The sequence below is a fragment of the Guillardia theta genome, assembly GCF_000315625.1.
Source record: "Guillardia theta CCMP2712 unplaced genomic scaffold GUITHscaffold_21, whole genome shotgun sequence".
NCBI lineage: Eukaryota > Cryptophyceae > Pyrenomonadales > Geminigeraceae > Guillardia > Guillardia theta.
The window spans coordinates 52,383-72,766 of record NW_005434653.1 but is presented as its reverse complement, the minus strand read 5'-3'; the positions used below and the strand labels follow the sequence as shown (position 1 = coordinate 72,766).

The following is a 20,384-nucleotide window of genomic DNA, read 5'->3' as shown; positions in this document are numbered from 1 at the left end:
GGGAGGGGAAGGAGGAGGAGACAAGCTTGGAGCTAGAGGTTCGATGATAGAGAGGACAGCCAGGAGCAGGTGGAGAAGCAGGTGGAGGCTACGAGGGACAGCGTTGTCAAGAGAAGTTCAAGTCGATGCAAACCATGGTACACGTGCATGTCAAGTGGGGGAGGTATGATAGGAGCGCTCACAAGTCCAGCTCGTACAGACTGAGCACGAGTTAGCCGAAACTAAATCAAGGCAGGGGGAGCGAGAGGGGGAGAGATCTAGCATGGTCGTTGTGAGGCAGTGGTGCACAATTTTCACAAACGTTTCTCTGCCTGCCTTTTGCTGCATCCTCAACCCCCCTGACGCTAAGACGCAGCTCCTGGCCTCAGTCATGGACGCCCTCAACAGGGCGCTCGTGCGCTTCCAGCCCTTCATCGCCTGGTTTCAGCGAGTCACTCACGGCTGGAACTGGTACCGCCTCGCCTTCCTCTTCATCCCCGCCTTCATCCGCGGAGATCTCAAGTTCTTTAGCTTCTACCTTCCCTTCATCTTTGGTAAGGGGAGAAGAAAGGAGAAGAGAAGGAGAGGGGGGAAGGGAGGAGACGGGGAAGGGGTGAAGGGTGAAGGGGGGCGGGGGTGAGGGAGGAGGAGGGAATGGAGGATAGCAAGTGATGGAACTGTACCAGGTCCTCTTCTCAAACGAGTTGTCGATCAGTTTCAGGCTTATCATGACAAGAAAGACGATGTGAAGGTGAACCAAACTAATCTCCCGCTTGTTTCACCCGCCAACCTTCACATCTCCCTTCCTACCCCCAATTCCCTCCCTCCTTCTGCTTTCCTCCCCCCAACCCACCCATTTCCCCGCCAATCTCCCTCTTTTCCTCATTCTACTTCTCCTCCTCCTCCTCCTCCTCCTCCAAGATCATTTAGATTCTTCTGACTTCCTATGTCAGGTCCAACTCAAGATTTCCCTGGAAGACTATGTGTCCTTCACCTACAGGTAAAATTGCCTCGACGCTTCTCCCTCCTGCCTCCCTCCTGCCTCCCTCCTGCCTCCCTCCTGCCTCCCTCCTGCCTCCCTCCTGCCTCCCTCCTGCCTCCCTCGTCCTCTTACTCCTTCTCATCATCATCTTTCCCTTCTCATTCTTGATTTTCTCCTTGTTGTCATCGTCTTTGTCATGTCGTCCACTCCTCTTCCTATCCCTCCACCCTCATGTGGATTCTCCACTGATGTTTGCCTCCTCTCAGTGCCATCAGAGACACCATCATTGTGTGGATTTTCTTGGCCTTCTGCTACTGGAACGAGAACGACACGCGTGTCCTTGGTGAGAGGATGAACATGAAGACGAATGGGGGGAGAGAAGGAGGAGGATGAAGGAGGAAGAGGAGGAGAAAATTCTTGTGCGCACAAGAATTTCACATGCATGTGAAATGAGGAGGATTGAGATTGACTGAGAGAGGGAGGAAAGGAGAAGATTCTGATCGATTTGTCAGGAAATTTTTACCTATCCTCGTTCCTTGTGCCGATGATTCGTATCTGCTTCCCAGGCAGAACAAAGGGGTAAGAGAGGAGGAAGGAGGATGATAGGAGGGAGAGGGATGGAGGAGAAGGAGGAGGAGGAGGATGAAGGAGGAGGAGCAGAGACAAGTAGGTATTTGACGATCTGTTGCTTTTCAGGCCCCTCAAGAACGGCACTAGAATGTGGGATACAACTTGGGGAGAAGTTCTTGCCCATGTCAGTGCTTTCCTCCTTTACTCCCTCCTTCAGTTATCTTCCTCCTCTCCTCTACTTTCCCCCGTTGTTTTGCCTTCTCCATCCCTGTACTCCCTCTTTCCTTATCTCTTCTCCCCCTTACCTCTTGTTCCTTCTTTGCCTCCTCTTCCTTCGTCTCCTCCTCTTCCACTCCCTCGTCTTGCGTATCCGTCACTGACTCGGGTCTGTCAGGTCTTCATCTTTGCGGGGTTGATCGCCTCCTGGAAGATTCAAGGAATGGACCAGCTCTTCCTCGGTTTCCTCTTCCTGCTGGTACGAAAATCCTCCCCTCTGCCTCCTCCTCTTCAACTTCCCCTTCCTCCCCTCCTCCTCTTCTCCCACCCTGCTCTTCCTAACATCGTTACAGGCCATTCCCACCATTCAGGATCGCTTCTGGTGGAAGCCAACACAGCATTTCTACCTGATCTGCGCGATCATGGTATCAGTCCTTGCCTTCACTTTCTACTCTCTCCTCCTCACTCCTCACTCCTCACTCCTCACTCCTCACTCCTCATCCTTCTTGCCTTCTCCCCCCTCCTCCATCGCTCTCGCTCGGTCTCACGTTGTTCTAGTTGGTTTGTCTGCCATTCCTCAGCGTCGGCATCTCCTCGAGGTTCTTCCCCACCTACCTCGAGTACTTCCCCAAGTCCTTCTACCGGGTAAACCCCTCCTTCCCCCTCCGACTTGCCTCCTCCTCCTCCTCCGCCTCCTCCTCCGCCTCCGCCGCCGCCGCCTCCTCCTCCTCCGCCGCCGCCTCCTCTTCCTCCTCCTCCTCCTCCTCCACTTGCTTTTTCTTTCTTTGCCTCTTTCGCTCTTGTTTGTGTCCTTCTTCCGTTTTTTCTTGGTATTGACCTGGCATATCACACCTTCCCCGCTCTTTTCACCTCAACATCGTCTTCTCTTCTCGTGTCGTTTCCTTATTGCTCCGCTCCTTTCCTTGTGTTTCTCTTGTTTTCTTCGTCTGATGCTTTTCTTCAAGACCCTTTGCATCTTCGCAAATGCCAGGCCAAGAGTGAAAGATTACTATGCCGTGTTGGGTGAGACATTAATATTCTTGCCCTTGCCCTTGCCCTTGCCCTTGCCCTTGCCCTCGCCCTTGCCCTCGCCCTCGCCCTCGCCCTTGCCCTTGCCCTTGCCCTCGCCCTTGCCCTCGCCCTCGCCCTCGCCCTCGCCCTCGCCCTCGCCCTTGCCCTCGCCCTTGCCCTCGCCCTTGCCCTCGCCCTTGCCCTTGCTCTTGCTCTTGCTGGTGTTGTCAATCTTACTTTCACATATCAGGGGTGTCGCCGGACACTGACATGAAGACTATCAAGAGAATCTTCAGGCAGCTGTCGATCGAGCTCCATCCTGACAAGGTGAAATCAATTCTCTCCCTTCCTCCTCCCTCCTCCCTCCTCCCTCCTCCCTCCTCCCTCCTCCCTCCTCCCTCCTTCCTCCTCCCTCCCTCCCTCCTTCACTCCTTCACTCCTCCCTCCTCCCTCCTTCCCTCCTCCCTCCTCCCTCCTCCCTCCTCCCTCCTCCCTCCTCCCTCCTCCCTCCTCTCTCTCCTTCCTCTCCTTGCTCCTCCTCTGATCTGCCGTGTCAGGTTGGAGACGACAAGGAGAAGCTTTCAAAGTTCCACGCCATCCGCGAGGCGAGCGACATGTTGACCAAGAAGCGCGCACAGTACGACAAGGCCATCGAGAACCAGGAGCAGGTACAGGATGCAAGAGGGGTTATTCTCCCTTTGACCACCCCACCTTCCTTCAGGACGAGATGGCTCCTCGCTGCGAGATGTTCATGTACATGATGCACATGTGGATCGTCTACACGCTGCTGGACTGGGTGCAGGTGGAGGACACGACGGAGGCGAGCAAGAAAGCTCTCAAGAACTACATCATGAACGAGCGGGAGCTGGACTCCCGCATCAACCTCGACGCCATCGGCATCGGGAAGGAGGACGAGGAAGGGAAGAACAAGTTGCGGGAGATCGCGGACAAGCACGAGGCCGACCTGCCGGTCGTGCAAGGGCGCTTCATCGCTACCGGCAACAGGGAAGACATCATGGCGATGCGAACGCTGCTGAGGAAGCAGAAGGTGGAGCTGAAGCCGTTCCCCGAGGTCAAGGGCAAGCTCGTGGCCGTGCAGCAGCAGGTGGTGATCGAGCCCATGGAGGGAGAGGCGCTCAACGCCATGGAGGACGGCTACAAGGGCTGGACGGCTACTGTAGAGGCCGTTGACATCCTGACGTCCTCGGCCAAGACAGTCACCCTCGTAGTCGCTCGCCATCAGTCCAACTTGGGACTTCGGCACGTGCTCACCTTCACGGAGAACTTGGGGATGGAGCCGGAGATGGGCTACAGCTCCTCCGTCACCCTCGCCCCTCCCAAGGGCTCCAGCCTCAGCCCCGTCAAGGCCAAGATCGGGTGGCACCTCTACCCCGAGCGCAGCCAGGTCCTCGTGCTAGGCGCCAGTGACCCGAGCATGGGAGACAAGGATATGCCGAAGCTGTCGGAGGAAGAAAACTTCTACTCGGGCTACAAGTGAGACAAGGAGGCGCGGGAGATGAGAATCTTGTGATGGTTTCATCCTCCAGGCTTGAGCTTTGGAACGACAAGACGCTTGTGGGCTACCAGCGTGTTTACATCTACGACAGCAAGACAAAGTCTGTCATCCTCAAGGTGCCACTACCTCTGTCGCTCTCCTTCTCTCCTCCATCCCTTCCTTGATCCCTGAATCCTCTCCCCTCCACTTCCCCTCCCCTTCCTCTCCTCGTCCTCTCGTCTCCTCTCGTCTCCTCTCTGCTGTTATTTCTCCATTTTCCGCTTTCTCCCGCGGCATCCTGACCTAACAACAGAGAGGACTTGTGGAGACTGGAGGAGGAGATATCGAGCCCGGCAAGACGACTTATAAGATCTTCCCTGACCAGCTCCTTCCCCAGGTGCCCTCCATCTACTGCACTCCCCCACTTCCGTCCTTTCACTCCTCCTCCTCCCTACTTTCTCTCCTCCCCTTTCAACCTTCTCACTTGATTCCCTCTGTGGAGTGTTCCTGTTCCCTCCCCCTCGGCATTGGTCGCTCTTTCTCAGTCCCTCCCCTCCCCTTCTCTTCTCTAACTCTCGCTCAGGATCGTGATAGCTACACCCCCAACGACTTGAGCAGCGCGAGGGGAGCGTGAGAGTAGAAAGCGTGTAGCTTGTACTGCAATCAAACAAAAGCGTGTAGCTTGTACTGCAATCAAACAAAAGCGTGTAGCTTGTACTGCAATCAAACAAAGGCGTGTAGCTTGTACCGCAATCAAACAAAGGCGTGTAGCTTGTACCGCAATCAAACAAAAGCGTGTAGCTTGTACTGCAATCAAACAAAAGCGTGTAGCTTGTACTGCAATCAAACAAAGACGATGCAGCCTTTCGGCTCCTCCTCGTTCACTGTCCATCACTCTCTTCCTCCTCCTCCTCCTCCTCCCTGCTTCTGCAGCAGCTTGAGCTCCTTTCGAGCGTTAAGTATTCAGCTCCTTGATGCTGTAAAATTCGTTGGCCCCCGCCGCCTCCTCCAGCTTCTTCAGCTTCGCTGCCAGCCTCCTCTTCTGCTCCCGCAGCGCCTCCTCCGCATCCTCTCCTTCCTCTCCTGCCGCCTCGTCCACAGTCTGCCTGCCTGATGGAGCCGGAACTTGCTTCATACCTCCTCCTGGCGATCGCAGCCTGTCCTGCAGGATCTGTTTGGCGGACCGGAGGAGGTGGACGCTGCCATCGATGCCGATGGATCCTCCCAGCATGCTCTTCCTCGAGAGTTTCTCCAGCATCTTGGTCCTCGGGGGCACGAAGGGACCGTTCGACAGCAGCGAGTCATAACCCGCCTTCTCAGGCGCCGCATGCAAGTGTAAGTGCGTCAATGCTTGCTGCTCTGCTGCACTGGGAAGGGCTGAGATGTCCACAGCTGATCCTCCTGCTAGCAGCTCTTTCCTCGGCGATCCCTGTCCTTCTCCTATATGAAACGAGAGGAGCACGAGGAGCAGTGCAGACAGGACCACAGCAGCAGCACTCCTGTGCTCGTTCCTGTTCTTCCTTGCAGCAGCAGGGCACACGCGATCAGCAGCAGCTGCTGCCACTGTCGCCATGGATGCTGTCTGGGGTCTGTCCTGTCCTGTCCTGTCCTGTCCTGTCCTGTCCTGTCCTGTCCTGTCCTGTCCTGTCCTGTCCTGTCCTGTCCTGTCCTGTCCTGTCCTGTCCTGTCCTGTCCTGTCCTGTCCTGTCCTGTCCTGTCCTGTCCTCCTCGTTTCCTCTCCTCTCCTCTCCTCTCCTCTCTCACTTTCTTCTCTTCTCGCCCTCTCTCCCTCTCTTTCCCCCGCTATCTCCTAGCGGGCATCCCCCACATTTTGCTTCTCTATTTCGGGACAGAAGTCCGTTACAAATACCGTTTGATATCGTTATATACGTTACTCATGGCGTTACACTCCGTTGTAGAACGAAGAGTCATACTACCCGTTCATCATCGATGCTGGCCACATAGCATGCATTGACGAGGAGGCGAAGGAGCGGCAGGAGGAGGAGGAGAAGTAGCAGGAGCAGGAGCTCTACCATCAATTCAGCAGCAGAAGCAGAAGCAGAAACAGCAGAAGCAGCAGGAAATGTACCTGTATCACGAAGTTAGCATGAGGAGGAGGAGGAGGAGGAGGAGGAGGAGGAGAAGTAGCAGGAGAAAGAGCTCGATAATGAACTCTATAGCAGCAGCAGCAGCAGCAGCAGCAGCAGCAGCAGCAGCAGCAGCAGCAGCAGCAGCAGCAGCAGCAGCAGCAGCAGCAGCAGCAGCAGCAGCAGCAGCAGCAGCAGCAGCAGCAGCAGCAGCAGCAGCAAGGAATGATGCTATAGCTGCATGTTCTTAAAGTTTCTCTCCATCTCTCTCCCTCGTACTTTGCTAACACGCTTGTGCTGCAGCCTGTCTGCCCAGCGATCATGGTGGAGGCAGGCGGCACCTTGAGGGCTGGAGATGACAAGAGGAACGGAGCTCAGGCGACCACAGCGCGCCATAGCGCCATCTTCATGGTGCTCGCTGTCGGCCTGCTGGCCTTTGCTGCCCTGTCGGCAGTGGAGGAGGAGCAGGTGACCCCGACAAGCCTGCAGCAAAAGTCTGCTGCCTTCCGCGACCTTCACTTTGCCAACTCGCTCAAGCCAGGGACCTCTGAGAGGAGCAAGGCTGCTCGCTCCCCTCACTTCTCGTCCGGTGGCTCCGAGGAGGTGCTGGGCAGCTCCCACGAGCAGACGCTGGCGAGCGCGAAGATGGCGGCGGAGAAGAGGATGGCCAAGTCGAAGATCCCAGCTGATGTGCTGAAGGAGAACAGGGAGGAGCTTCAGCTGAAGAATGAGCTGGACAACGACGTAAAGCAGAAGCAGGCGCACGCCTTCTCGCTGGCAAGCAAGGACCTCAAGTCTCTGCGGGACGAGGAGAAGGAGGCGGAGGAGGCGAAGAGGGAGAAGATCAAGGTCACTGACGCCGCGAGCTCGCCGGACGGGGACGCGAGCGAGGAGCTGGCGCTGAGGAAGCGACTGGACGAGGAGGCGAAGGAAAGGGAGGACGCGATGCTGAGAAAGGCAGAGCCGTTCCTCAAGAAGATAAAGGGAATCCACGATGGGGCCGCCAAGTACGCCGGGCATATTGCCAAGGGCTCGCAGATCTCAGAATCGCAGCTCGAGGCCCAGCTGAGGGATGAGCTGAACAAGAAGACGAGGACCGAGCAGGAGGTGAGGGAGGCAGTTGGAGACACGCGAGAGAGAAGGGGAGGGACTGGGGAAGGAGGAAGAGGAAGGATGCAGGGAAGGGGGGAAGATCAGGGAGGGGAGAGGGAAGGGGAGAATTTTTGCTGAGATGCTGGTAGGGGTTGTACAAGAAGTCGATCAGCTCGTTTCTCAGCTCGTCTCCTGGGATGAGAGGAAGGGACCTGGGAAGATCCAAGGATGAGAACGACAGGTGGGGAGGGCGCAGGTTCATTTTCCCAGCTCCTGACTTGCTGTTAGCTCCGATGATCTCAAAGAGGCGGAGATGATCATGAAGAGGGAGCTGGAGCTGACCAAGCCGCAGTCCAAGGACATGACGTGAGTAGGGTAGAGGAGGCGGAGGATGAACAGAGACAAGGGTTGGGAAAGGAGGGGAGGGGGATACAGGGAAGGAGGTTGGTAGAGGTTGTGGAGGGTGACAGTTTGCCAGGCTACTTCATAAGTCACTGCATCACAAAGTGAAGGTGGAGGAGCAGAAGAAGGTCCATGGGATCGACATGTTGGAGAAGGTGAGCGAGGGAAGGAGGAGGAGGAGGAGGAGGAGGAGGAGGAGGAAGGCATCAGGTCACTGTTGTTGGGGATGTCGATGACGTTTGAGCAGGCGATGCTGCAGTCGAACCTCAAGAGAGCGAAGCTGGATGAGCCAAAACTTAAGCACAAGAAGGAGGTAGACGAGGAGGCGACAGACAGAGACATGCGGAGCTGACGGGCTGTAGATGATGAAGAAACTGCGGGAAGCTGCAAAGGCGAAGCTTGCCTCCTCCTCCTCCTCCTCCTCCTCCTCCTCCTCCTCAAGCAAGAAGCCTTCCTATCAAGATGCCATGCTCACTTTCTCGAAGCGTCTGATGAGCAAGGTCAGAGGAAGACGAGAAAGAGGAGGAACTGACGAGGGGAGAGCAGGAGAAGAACGCTCAGCACAAGTTCGATTCGACTGCAAGAGTGTTGAAGCACAAGTTCGCAAAAACAACCAAAGACCAGCTAGAGGAAGCAATCAAGCACAAGGTTAACCCTCCTTCCGCTCCCTTCCAGCCTTCTCCTCCTTGCCGTGTCTGTAACCTCCCTTTATCCTCCTCTCCCTCTCCCTCTCCCTCTCCCTCTCCCTCTACGTGGTCGTCCTGCTCTATCTGCTCGTGGTGATGTTCCTGCAGGTGCAGCTTAAGCTGACTAAGGGAACTAAGGCCCTCGCTCAGGTGAGGAAGGGGAGGGGGGAGAGAGGAGGGCGATGTGGGGAGGGAGACAGGGAGACGAAGACTGCGAGGAGCGGGAAGGATGACGAGTGTGGTACAGGAGCGGGCGCAGCTCATGCGGCAGTTTCAGGGGAAGCATTCACTCTTCGCTAAGACAGAGGAGAAGGAGCTCAAAGATCTCCAGACTAAGCAGAAGGCCAAGGAGGTACGTCCTCCTCCCCTCCTCCCCTCCTCCCCCTCCTCGTATGTCTTATTCTGCTAACCTCTCAACTCTTCTTCCTGAACCTCCTGCCTCATGTTGATCGTGTCGCCTTCTTGTTCGCCTCTCCTCTTCTGAGTCTCCTCGTGGCAGGCGAGCTTGAGCGGGCCAATCAAAGTGACTGACAAATGGCACTTGTGATTTAATAAAACATCCAGAGTACTCTCAGTCCTCCTCTCCTTCTTGATCTTCCTCCTCCTGTTTCAATCTCTTTCATCCCCAACGCCACCAGCTCCATCCTCCTGCTCATCCTCCGCAAGTCCATTCCCTCGCTCCCCCTGATCTCATTCAGACACATCAACTCCGCGCTCTCCCCTATCGATTCACATCGATCACAGCTGACCCGTCTCGCGGCCATCTAACCACTTGAAACTTGTTCCAACTCCTCCCCTCCTTCTCCCTTGTCCCCTCCACCACAACCTTTTCCTCCTCCTCCTCATCCTTTTTCCTCCCTCGCTCATTTAGTTCATGGCGCTGTCATCCTCTGCCGTCTTCACCACGTTAGAGACCATCCTGTTGCACTCGTCAGCGTCGGGTCTCTTCATTTCTAAGACTCTCCTCCCCCCTACCCTCCCTCAGCATCATTATCCACATGCCCTGAACATCCCCAACCACCCTCTCCATCTTGTGTGACTCGCCCGCTCTCCCTATCCTCTCCTGCTCTGCTCTGCTCTGCTCTGCTCTGCTCTGCTCTGCTCTGCTCTGCTCTGCTCTGCTCTGCTCTGCTCTGCTCTGCTCTGCTCTGCTCTGCTCTCCCTCCTCTCTCTCCCTCCTCTCTGCTCCTGAGTCTCACTTCTCGTAGTGCGAGAACTTGTGCTTCATCTGCTCCACCACCTCGTCCGCCTTCATCCGTGCGATGATCCTCCGCACCTGCGACGACGTGAGGAGAAGAGAAGGAGCGTCAAGAGAACGTCAGACGAGGACGGGGAGGACGTGAAAACGTATGACGAGCCAACAGGAGGAGCATGAAGGGTGAGGAGACAACAGGAGGCACGACGAGAAAAGCAGAAGGAACGCGGGAAGCAAGGAGGAGGAAGAGGAGCTGGAGGAGTGACGAGGACGAGGACTGAGGACAGGAGGAACCTTATCCTTGTCCGCGGGGTTGTCTGCAAGCTTCTTCGGAAGTCCATGTGCCTCAGCCCACTGGACGAGCCTGACGAGCGAAATGAGAAGAGGAGGAAGAATGATCGACACTCACCGCTCGAAGCGCGTGAGAGGATGAGACTTAGCGGCGCTGCAAAGAGGAGGAGGGAAAATTATCGGGATGAAGCAGCAGAATACACTCTCACGTCGCATGCTGGGCTTTGTGCTTGATCTGTACCATCATCATCAACATGTGAAGACACAAGGGAGTGGAGGAGAAGGAGGTTTTCACCTTGTGCTGATTGTTCTCTGCAAGTTGAGTGGTGGAGCTCCTGGTACTGATGAGTCATCAAGTCGCTCAGGTGAAGCTTCTCCTACCCATCGCTCGCTGCCTGCTCCTTCACCTGCTCCTGTCCCTCGGCTTCCTCCTTCCTCTGCGACTTGCGGACTTGCTTCTCCTCTCCCTGCTTCTCTTCCTTCTCTTGGTGTCTGTCCTTCTTGTCGTGCGAAGGAGCAAGCGCCTGCTGTGCTGGCTTGACCTGGAAGAGGAGAAGAAGAGTGGGGTGAGGTGAATTTACCCAAAGAAACAGACGAGGAGAACAAAGAGAAAAACAAAGAGAAGCATATGGGGAAGGATGAACGAATGAAGGGGGGAGAGAAGGGGAAGGGGGAGGGGAAGGGAAGGGGAAGATGATGCTGCACCTGCTGCTGCTTGCTGTCAGAGAACTTGTTCTCGAGGTGACGAATAGCGTTGAGCTTCTTCTCTAGCTGCAAAGTCTTTGCTTGCTCCATAGCCTGCAGAAGGATCAAGAAGGAGAAGTGCGAGCAGGCAAGGTCGAGGGCGACTAGATAGAGGACAGGAAACGAGGAAGACAGCGAGTCAGGATGGACCAGAACTTGGCAGAGGACGAATCGAGAAGGAAACAAGCAGGGGCAGTGGCAGCAGAGTATGGCAGAGCAGACGAGGGTGGGCACCTTGACAGACTTTAGCTGAGCTTTCAGCTTCGCTTCTTGATTTGTCTCCTGGAGAGCCTGGACGAGCGTGAGGAGATGAACGGAGCAAGCTAGATCAAAAGCTGACTTTCTCCTGCTCCTTCTCCTCCTTTTCCAGCTCGTGAAACTTTTGCGCTGTGGAGCTTTTCACTTTCTCCTCCTCGTGCTCAAACTTTGTTTTGAGCTGGTCAATCCTCGCTGCTTCCTCTTTCTCCGCCTCCTTCACTCGCTTCTGAAACTTTTCTTGCAGAGCATCCAGTTGCGCTTTGATCGAGGAGTCCGACGTATGTCTTGCTCCTTGTTTCTCGTCATCGGCGCCTTCGCTCTTCTCTGCATACTTCTCTACTTCCTTCTGCACGCGCTCCCGAGCCTTCAGCTGCAGTTTCAGTTGGGAGAGCCCCCCAGTCTCCCTCTGCACAATGTCAGCTCTCAAGGGAAGGCTTCTCTCTACCGTCACCGTGTGTATTGACGTCAACATGCTTGTGCTGCTGCAGATTCATGAGCAAGAACAACATGAGCGAAAGTTCATGGGGAATAACAGAATCAGCGATAGGAACTCACCCATGCTCGTCGCTGGCAATCAGGTAGACGACAGCGACAGACATGAGCAGTGCTAGAGCAGCAACAGCCTTCGCTCGCCATGCCGCTGCCATGCTGGACTTCATCTTCTCACTTCATGTCAGAGGCAATTTAGAAAGGTGATAGTAGTCTGGTGCAACTGATCCCCTTCCTGACCTACTATCCCTCGTCTCTCCTATCCCTCGCCTCTACTATCCCTCGCCTCTACTATCCCTCGCCTCTACTATCCCTCGCCTCTACTATCCCTCGCCTCTACTATCCCTCGCCTCTACTATCCCTCGCCTCTACTATCCCTCGCCTCTACTATCCCTCGCCTCTCCTATCCCTCGCCTCTCCTATCCCTCGCCTCTCCTATCCCTCGCCTATCCTATCCCTCGCCTCTACTATCCCTCGCCTCTACTATCCCTCGCCTCTACTATCCCTCGCCTCTACTATCCCTCGCCTCTACTATCCCTCCCTCGCCTCTACTATCCCTCGCCTCTACTATCCCTCGCCTCTACTATCCCTCGCCTCTACTATCCCTCGCCTCTACTATCCCTCGCCTCTACTATCCCTCGCCTCTACTATCCCTCGCCTCTACTATCCCTCGCCTATCCTATCCCTCGCCTCTACTATCCCTCGCCTCTACTATCCCTCGCCTCTACTATCCCTCGCCTCTACTATCCCTCGCCTATCCTATCCCTCGCCTCTCCTATCCCTCGCCTCTACTATCCCTCCCTCGCCTCTACTATCCCTCGCCTCTACTATCCCTCGCCTCTACTATCCCTCGCCTCTACTATCCCTCGCCTCTACTATCCCTCGCCTCTCCTATCCCTCGCCTCTACTATCCCTCGCCTCTCCTATCCCTCGCCTCTCCTATCCCTCGCCTCTCCTATCCCTCGCCTCTACTATCCCTCGCCTCTACCAACGCCTCCCTCCTGCCCTCCATGATCTAATTCCGGCATTTGCCCGTTTCAGTACCCGGGTCGCTCGGAACTTCCGGTCGGCCGGCCCGGTCAACTGCCGGCCGGCGGCGGCCAACTTGGCCGTTGAAGTTCAACTTCGGAACTTGCCACAGGCTCTGACCGTTCGGACGGTTTGATCGGACAGTCGGACTGAGTCACTAGTGACCCACAAAGACCCACGGTCGGACTGGCATAGCACCCGGCGTGACCTTGCCAGCCAAGTTGATATCGGCCCAGTGATCCGAGCCTGGGCCACTAGCCTAACCTAGATCATTCTTCAACTAGCCTCCGGATCACCTTTACTCAAAGTTAAGTTAAAATCAGTACGAGGACAATCAGGAGAGTCGAGGAGGCTTGACCCTGACACTGTCGCCGCCGCCAGTCACAGGGCCGCCCCGGCCAAACGGCGAGAAGAGAAAAGACAGCGAGAACCAAAACCGAATCCTGCCGACTGCTGTCCACCCCAACCTAGATCATTCTTCAAGTTAAACGATCAAAATTAAACTGGGTAACCTAATCTTTTTAACCCCTTCCTCATGGTTAACTAAAGTGGGCACTACGCTGTTCATTTTTGCTGTAGTAGTAACTATTAGTAGTAGTTAGCGTACTGAGGAGGGGTGTTTCCCTATCAACTTTAAACCCTACTGGGTCTCTTCATGGCGCGCAGCGGGGTAGGATTCATGGCTGGAGTAGTCGTTGGCGTCATCGTTATGGCGAGGCTAGGGCCCCGTGAGGGTGAGTCAGCTCTCCATGAGCCTGAGGCTTCCTCGCGTCTGTATCCGATCAACCAGACGGGATCAAACACGTCACATAGCTCATCTCCATCCATGGCAGCGGAGGTGCTCGATGCAGAATCGGCTCAGAATAAGAGCTTGCCTCTAGATAAGACAAGGTTGACTACTCTGCTGGCCAATAGTTGGATGCGTCCAGGGTTAAAGTCATTCTCTAGATTGCTCCAGGATCATGACGTGCGAGCATGTATCTCGAGCATCACCAAGGGGTACTGGCTTGCAGATGTGTTTGTGTCTCAGTCACCCCTCAAATGCGGTTTTCGAATGTTTGACTGGCGTCAAGCACATGAAATTATGAATGGAAAGCACTTGTCGCTTAACGGGGACTCTTTGACTCGTCGTTTAACAAACACTTTCGATGTCTTGCTTTCAAGTCAGAAAGGGTTTCGCAGCATTGCTAACAGCAAGCTGTCCACAGGATGGCACGACCAGCTGCACAGAGAATACAAGCAGCGCAATAGAAGCAGCTCTCTACATTTCTTTTGGAACGAGGGTGTGTATGTGCACGGACCAGGGAAATGCCATGTGGTCCGTCGAGCGGGGGAGGCGTACACTCAGGTCATGTTGGGTTACGGTCTGCATCACGTGATCGATCACGGGTCTCGATGCGTCGGGGAGTGTCCAGACAGATTCGTCCTCTGCCTGCAGACTGCGGTCTGTGACTTGTGCAGTATGGGCAAGACACCGCACGGGATATGGAGGACTGCGCCCTATTCGTCTGGGAGCAACATTGTTCCTGCTATCAGGGCCGTAAACAACATCGCAAAAAGTCTGCTCTTCGTGAATGGTTCGGTGTGGGAAAGTGCCAAGATCGCTAGCTGGAAAGCTTCTCCGAGCATCACCTCGTTTGGGGTCTCACGGCAGACTGCTGATCGAGCCGTAAGGGCTATGCAAGCTTGCTGCGGCGAGAGAGGCAGGTCCAAGAGGAAGCTGAACATCTACCTGCTGGATCACGAGCAGCTCTTGCTCGATCGCTCTCAGGGAAGCAACAGAATCACTGGCGACACTGAAAATCATTTCGGCGATGCTGCACGGGTGGCGGAGGTCCAGACTCTTTTAAACCTTCTGCGACTAATAGACCTAGACGAACGATGAAGCATTAGCGTGATCGATATCCATATTCATACCCACTAAGTTGGTGTGATCCGGTGATCGATCACGGTGATAAATGTTAGTTCATACCAACCGTGCCCGGAAGGGCGGCAGCTGAACCGCCGCCGCCGGCCCGAGTGCTCAGCGAGTCTATTGGAATCATTTCTGACTCTGCCACTCAGTGTTCTACGTCTGTACACTGCGGTAGCAGACTGTGAACTACTAGAGTACTAGGCGTCAACCAACTTGATCAGCAGACCAAGATCCTGCGGCCTCAGAGGCTCGTGTGCGCCGCCCGGCGAGCCGCCGCCGAGGCTCACTGAGCCCCCGGTGCCGTGACTGACTCTAGTAGTAGTGACGCTCAGTACTACCGTTCTACCGTAACCGTCCGGGCGAACTCACTGAGTCAACTGGCCGGGCCGGCCCGCAGTTCCGAGTTCCCGGATGAGTCCGTGCACTGCGGCGGCTCAGTGCACTACGGGGGGGCTGCGGCAGTTCATCATCGTGACTGGCAGGCGGTAGTAGTAGCGGCTAACTGGGGATGACTCGGAGGCTCGCCGCCCGGGCCGCGGGGGAATCCCCGAGTTTGGGCGCCGGCGACGGTACTACGGAGTGACCGGCGTACCGTCGTACCGTACTGCCGTACGCCGGTATCATGACCGCCCCCCCCTCCCCCGCGGGCCCGACCCGGGCCCGGGCCCCCGGGCGGCCTGCCCGCTGACAGTGGCGGTCCGACGGAGTCGGGCCCGGGCGCCGCTCAGCGGCTGTGAGTCGCCGCCGCGCGCCGTGACCGTACGAGCGCATGGACGGTGTGTCCGGCGGCGTGACCAGCCTCCTTCACGGTCATGCTGTACCGTGCCTGGAGACAGGCTGATTCAAGTTACAGGGCAGTGCCTTAGTACCAGTCACTTCAGTTCTTTTTCACTCATCGGACGATAACCTAAACGGTTTGCGGGCCCGGGGGGGACTTCAAGTCATCTGCCGTAACTCATCATTTGAGTTGTGACCCAAACGAGCCCCTTGCAGCAGTACCCCTCATGCACCCTCGGTCTCTCTGTCGAAGGAGGGGTGGGGTAGTTCAATAAAGGGTTGCAACAGCTGTAAAGATTGTGCGGTTTTAAGCTGTGAAATAGAGAAACCCTTGCCCCCCTCATCTTTATTTCTTCCTCCACTTCCTTCTACTGCCTTCTTGCCCCTGCTGCCTTGTCCCTGCTGCTGCTGCTGCTGCTGCTGCTTCTCTTGCTGCTGCTTCTACCCTCAGGCATCATCTTTGAATTGCGCGTCAAGGCTCGACTACCTCCCACAGATCACTTCATGGCGCAAAGGGATTTTGAAGAATCGTTTTCCCTTGACACTGAAGTCTTGGACGATGGACGAGTGTTGGACTGGATGTCCTCGATGGGGTCGAGCGAGGATGCAAGAAGTTCACCTCAGCGTAGAAGAGGCAAACTAGACCTCGACCTTGAGGGACCTTCGCGGCAGAAGCAGCTACGATGCCTCAGATCTGCTATTCATCTCATCCAAAATCACGCGACAATTACCAACTGCATGGGGATCGAGGTTGCTTTGTGAAGTGGAGTGGCCAACTTTATCACTTGTTGTATTTTTGTTCGAATCAATGATTTGATTGTACACTAAACTTTTGGCTTACGGTGCTGCTTTCTTTGCATCCATTCCATGCCTGTGTCATGTCAGTCACAGGACCGACTGATCTTCAATTTTGTACTGAGATTATGAATAAATACCTCGATTGTAAGAGTCTGTTGAAGCATTGATAGCTGCGTGATCAGAACATGTCCGAGGCTCTTGTTCTTCGGAAAGCAGGTCCAAGTAGTCGAGAAATCTGTATTCGTAAGCACGATGATGATGTCCTGTCTGTTTGAACTACAACTCAACTAGGATGCGATGGCGTGATGGCAAGTTATGCAAGGTTGAACTCTTTTTGCTCTCTTTGCTGCCTACTGCCACTCCTACGGTTGACTGCATGGCAAGAGTGCATTAGGGCATGATGATGATCCATTATCATAAACATGATTCCACAGATACTACCGATATGCATTCAGCTGTCCTCTCGCTTATCGTGTGAATGGACTGATGCACTGTATTACCCTTGCTCCGGACAATCTCATGTCACTTCGTCAGAGTTGGTCAAAGTCTACCACACTTGATGCACATAAGACTACGCTCAGTCAGACAACCCCGGTGGGCCGGGTCATTCAGGCTAAGTTTATTCAAATCACATATTGTTTCTGACATTGCTCTGTCTGTGAGGATAAAGAGAGATAGATCTCCTTCTTGTCACTCTGCTTTCCTCTCAGTAGAGAAATTTCAGCGCTAGTTCTTGTTGAGAGGGCCTGTGTTTAAAGGTCAGTCAACTTGATCCTGTGATCGAAGCCTCGGGCCGGGGGTGTGAAATGCTCCTAGTTGGATAGAAATGTTCCGACATCCTCGATCGTTTGATCGCAGTGGTTCTTCTTCTCACAAACTGGCATCTCCCCCGCCGCCGCCCGGCGGCCACTGAGGCGGCATCTGCAGTGCCGGCGGCCCGCGCCGCGGCAGCCCGGGCCCCGGCGCGCCCGGCTCACTGTCAGGGGCGGGACGGGGGGGGCCGGCGCTGACAGTGAGTCGCCGGGGCACTCAGTGACTGCCAGTGTGTCTCGGAGGCTGCGGCACTGCGGCAGGCCGCGCCGCCGCGTGCCGCCCGGCCCGGCCATCGGAGCCTGAGTTTCGGAGTGCCACTCAGTGAGCTCAGTCGACTCCTGAGTCGACTCCGGGTCCGGGTCGGCCGCGGCGAGCCCGCAACTTGATCCCGGGCTCCTCAGAGGCTTCGGAGGCTTCGGAGGTCGGAGGCTCGTCCCCTGCTGACCCTTGGGCCAATCAACTGGCGTCACGGCGCAGCTTCGGCCACCCCCTACCCCCCTCATTCCCCACTGACGACCGTACCCCCCTTCGAAGTACATTTCTTGCTCAGTCCGAAGTACCCTGCCACAGACTATGAAAACCACCCCACCCTTAGGTTGGGCAATGCTGACATTTTTAAAATAAGTTTCGAAACAATCAACGTGGCTGTTTTCGTGCTATCTCGTACCGTTGCTCCCGCTACTCTTGGTCATCCGAGGTACCGGAGGTTGTGTGTTCAACAACTGTACAGCATTGCGTTCTGATTAGTGTTGCAACTTGTGTGTTCAACAACCGTACAGCATTGCGTTCTGATTGGTGTTGCCACTTGTGTGTTCAACAACCGTACAGCATTGCGTTCTGGTTGGTGTTGCAACTTTGGATTGTCTTCCAATGTCTCCTGCACCCTCATCCTACATTCTCTTCCTGGAGCACTGCGACTCTCAGACAACTTCCTCACGGCCGACAAGAGCCTTTCACCTCAATCACACCCAACGGGCTTACGTAAGACAACATTTCAACTCGCAAGCGCTCAGCCGTCTATCTTGCAGAAGGCCTTCGGTGGATGACGGGGAAGGGAAGGTTCTTCTCAGAAGCATTCAGTTAGCAAGAGCCAAACACGCGAGCGTGTCATCCACAGAGTTCGCAACTGCCTCCCAGCCTTTGAAATTTACTCCAGACTGACTTTACTCTCGACAATCCTTGCAGCAGTGACATGTGTAAATGCAAGATTAAGTGATCCAAATGTTGCATATGATAACTACTTGTATTCCTAAGTTAAAAATGATGATCAACAATCAAAGAGGTCTGTTGCATTTCAGTTACCATACAGCACTATACTCTCTCTGTCCTTTCTATCTGCCACCTTGAGCTTTCCTTCTCGACTTGCTGTCAGCGACTAGGAAGGAACCGGAGAGCTCACGAGTCTTATGTAGAAAGCCAGCAAACGCGGTCATCTTCGCGCAGCTGCGATTGCTCGCTCGCAGCTGGCAGCAGGAAGACGAAGATCAAATGCAGGAGAAACAACAGCGATGCTGCGGCAGGGGAGGTTTGCTGAAACAAGTTTGGCGAGGACCGTAGGACGATCATGTTGCCAGGAGTAAATCCAGTAGGAAACGAAAGGGAAGAAGAGAAAGGATATCATAAGGATGCCAGTAGGAAACGAAAGGGAAGAAGAGAAAGGATATCAGAAGGATGCCAGTAGGAAACCAAAGGGAACAAGAGAAAGGATATCATAAAGGATGCCAGTCTTGCATGCCAGAGTTCATTTTGCCTGTTCAAGCTTATCGATCTTTGACAGCAACTGCGATGCTTCTGTTCATCATATTGAGTTTGCAATCAACCTGAAACAGTTTCCAGCACCTTCAAACTCTTCGGCCCATGATGGGAAAGGAGTCCTGAAGCTCCACGTCGCCCCCTGCATCAGCATAAATTCGCAGTCCTCTTCCTCTCCTTTCGCCACCTTGTTTGTCAAGGCATGAAGCCATATGAGCATGGCGTTGGAGTCATCATGCTGGGTTGATGTCACTAATTCTCATCCCCCTCCTTCCCACCTTCTTCTTGAGGGGAACATAGTATCCCTTGCAGCCCTCAGCACGACAAGCGCGGCAGTGGATGCAGTCTGCACGAGCCACCTCAGTCAGCGGAGTTTCTGCCTCAGCCTCAAGTCCTTCCTGCATCCATCCACCCGTTGGCGTCGAGGTTCAACGACTCGTCATGGCGAGCTGATTCCTGCCAGAGCTGCAGGTGAGCGAGCGGGGGGAGAGAGATGGAGGAGAAAGACCTCGGAGATGATGCCCAGCTCTGTTCTTCTCTTCTTGTTCGTTCGAGGTAGAGCAGTGTCAAGGTCTCGCTTGCCCACAGCGTCTTGGCTGTCTGCCTCTCCGACAGAGCAAGTCGCTTCATGCTCGCCTGGCGGATCAGCAGACTGCTCTGCTGTGGACGTGCTTCCGACTCCAGCAGGGCCATAGAGCGGATCATTGGCGATGGGGCATCCGAGCCACCTGGGCGATGGTGAGCACAGGGCGACCGACGTCTTGTTCAGCTACTGCAGGTGGAGGCGAATCTGATGAGTTCGACCGGTCAACGGCTCACACAGCACCAGCGACTGTCCCTCCAGCTCGCCTACACCAGTCGCCAGCAGCGTGACGCGAGTCTGCGAAGGTTTCCCCTGGCATGTCATCAGCACCAGCCCCTCCCGCGTTCGACTCACGTCGGAGCTGATCTCATGTATGGCCTCCCGGTGGTTCTTGCAAGCCAACGGCTGATCCACCAGCGTCGTTCCCGGGGGCACATGCCCGAGGACCTGGTGAAGGTGAGAGGAGGGGAGAGAGGCAGGGCAGGCAACTCGAGCGAGGTACTGCTTCTGCACGTTGCCGTCCTCGAACTCACGCCGGAACATCTCTGCGACAGCCTTCGATCGACCTGGAAGGAGACTGAGCGAGAGCGGACGGGGACGAAAGGCACGGACCGAAAAGCAAGAGGCCAGAGGTCAGACGATCAAGACGATGAACCGTATGGAGGTCAAACATGTTGTGCTCCTGTCGTTACCCGATCATCGTCGCTGACATCGACCAGGAGGTTCTTCACCTTGGCAAGGATAGCGAGCAGCGAGTTTCGGCGATACCTGATAAGACGTCTGAGGCCTTATCTCAGCAGAACTTGACTGACCTTCCGCCTGGATGGATGGGAATGGATGAGGGCTTGTTCACTGCCAAAATCCCATCGCTATCTGAGATGATCACGATCTTTTCACTCGTGACGGGCGGCTGAAGGCGAACAAAATTAAATGAGCAGATGAAGTGAAAGATTGAAGGGAAAGAATAGTGATGTGTTCGCATGAGCTAAGGAGACTTGACAACGATGATGATGTTGATGCTGATGATGAAGTGGTGATGTGGTGGTGGCAGCGGCGGCGATGGGAGAGAGGGTTGGGGTTGGTAGTGGAGGAGGAGGAGGAGGAGGAGGAGGAGGAGGAGAAAGAGAAAGAGAAAGAGAAAGAGAAAGAGAAAGAGAATGATATGGCGGGGGAAGGAGGAGGAGAAGGAGGCGGAGGCGAGCCGAGGCGAAGAAAGGAGA

At 55.2% G+C, this 20,384-nt stretch overlaps 7 protein-coding genes across 7 annotated transcripts in view; 3 read left to right on the top strand and 4 right to left on the bottom strand.

Moving 5' to 3' along the window:
- Window positions 1–262: 262 nt before the first annotated feature.
- GUITHDRAFT_162368 (hypothetical protein) lies at window positions 263–5,008 on the top strand (the record flags this gene model as incomplete). Its single annotated transcript, XM_005835374.1, has 16 exons — window positions 263–533; window positions 666–730; window positions 933–979; window positions 1,228–1,304; window positions 1,474–1,540; window positions 1,658–1,715; window positions 1,926–2,006; window positions 2,101–2,172; window positions 2,306–2,392; window positions 2,713–2,770; window positions 3,009–3,085; window positions 3,316–3,426; window positions 3,480–4,252; window positions 4,306–4,390; window positions 4,567–4,650; window positions 4,837–5,008. 16 exons carry the CDS (start codon window positions 263–265, stop codon window positions 4,885–4,887), a joined length of 2,064 nt encoding a protein of 687 aa, XP_005835431.1. The 3' UTR covers window positions 4,888–5,008.
- A 200-nt stretch (window positions 5,009–5,208) lies between these two features.
- On the bottom strand, window positions 5,209–5,826 carry GUITHDRAFT_105597 (hypothetical protein; the record flags this gene model as incomplete). Its single annotated transcript, XM_005835373.1, has 1 exon — window positions 5,209–5,826. The coding sequence occupies one exon, from the start codon at window positions 5,824–5,826 to the stop codon at window positions 5,209–5,211; it is 618 nt and encodes a 205-aa protein (XP_005835430.1).
- Window positions 5,827–6,661: 835 nt separating this feature from the next.
- Window positions 6,662–9,067, top strand: GUITHDRAFT_105596 (hypothetical protein; the record flags this gene model as incomplete). Its single annotated transcript, XM_005835372.1, has 10 exons — window positions 6,662–7,447; window positions 7,582–7,673; window positions 7,721–7,798; window positions 7,911–7,989; window positions 8,082–8,147; window positions 8,197–8,334; window positions 8,381–8,482; window positions 8,629–8,670; window positions 8,768–8,872; window positions 9,020–9,067. 10 exons carry the CDS (start codon window positions 6,662–6,664, stop codon window positions 9,065–9,067), a joined length of 1,536 nt encoding a protein of 511 aa, XP_005835429.1.
- A 320-nt stretch (window positions 9,068–9,387) lies between these two features.
- On the bottom strand, window positions 9,388–11,655 carry GUITHDRAFT_162366 (hypothetical protein; the record flags this gene model as incomplete). The annotated part of the gene is made up of 11 exons (XM_005835371.1): window positions 9,388–9,439; window positions 9,720–9,796; window positions 10,010–10,079; window positions 10,125–10,160; window positions 10,216–10,241; window positions 10,414–10,548; window positions 10,712–10,804; window positions 10,985–11,041; window positions 11,091–11,414; window positions 11,460–11,487; window positions 11,564–11,655. The coding sequence occupies 11 exons, from the start codon at window positions 11,653–11,655 to the stop codon at window positions 9,388–9,390; spliced, it is 990 nt and encodes a 329-aa protein (XP_005835428.1).
- A 1,526-nt stretch (window positions 11,656–13,181) lies between these two features.
- On the top strand, window positions 13,182–14,411 carry GUITHDRAFT_105594 (hypothetical protein; the record flags this gene model as incomplete). Its single annotated transcript, XM_005835370.1, has 1 exon — window positions 13,182–14,411. One exon carries the CDS (start codon window positions 13,182–13,184, stop codon window positions 14,409–14,411), a length of 1,230 nt encoding a protein of 409 aa, XP_005835427.1.
- Window positions 14,412–18,537: 4,126 nt separating this feature from the next.
- Window positions 18,538–19,452, bottom strand: GUITHDRAFT_151751 (hypothetical protein). The gene is made up of 7 exons (XM_005835369.1): window positions 19,355–19,452; window positions 19,090–19,309; window positions 18,980–19,037; window positions 18,860–18,927; window positions 18,769–18,819; window positions 18,669–18,723; window positions 18,538–18,620 (listed from the first exon to the last, which is right to left on the bottom strand). Exons 2-3 carry the CDS (start codon window positions 19,272–19,274, stop codon window positions 19,010–19,012), a joined length of 213 nt encoding a protein of 70 aa, XP_005835426.1. The 5' UTR covers window positions 19,275–19,309; window positions 19,355–19,452; the 3' UTR covers window positions 18,538–18,620; window positions 18,669–18,723; window positions 18,769–18,819; window positions 18,860–18,927; window positions 18,980–19,009.
- Window positions 19,453–19,587: 135 nt separating this feature from the next.
- GUITHDRAFT_151750 (hypothetical protein) overlaps window positions 19,588–20,384 on the bottom strand; it is a gene marked incomplete at its 3' end in the record, with an annotated part of 1,744 nt that continues 947 nt past the window's right edge. Inside the window, exons 8-12 of the mRNA XM_005835368.1 lie at window positions 19,977–20,074; window positions 19,896–19,932; window positions 19,777–19,846; window positions 19,654–19,730; window positions 19,588–19,611 (exon numbers count right to left, since the gene is read on the bottom strand). Coding sequence (XP_005835425.1) covers window positions 19,694–19,730; window positions 19,777–19,846; window positions 19,896–19,932; window positions 19,977–20,074 — 242 coding nt within the window. The remainder of the gene's footprint in view (window positions 19,612–19,653; window positions 19,731–19,776; window positions 19,847–19,895; window positions 19,933–19,976; window positions 20,075–20,384) is intronic.

Excerpts from the sequence above, each read along its gene's own strand:
- GUITHDRAFT_151751 (XM_005835369.1), bottom strand. The coding sequence starts at position 19,274 with ATGGCCCTGCTGGAGTCGGAAGCACGTCCACAGCAGAGCAGTCTGCTG. Across the intron at positions 19,038-19,089 it reads AGCTGGGCATCATCTCCGAG|GAATCAGCTCGCCATGACGA; the intron begins GTCTTTCTCCTC and ends CAGCTCTGGCAG.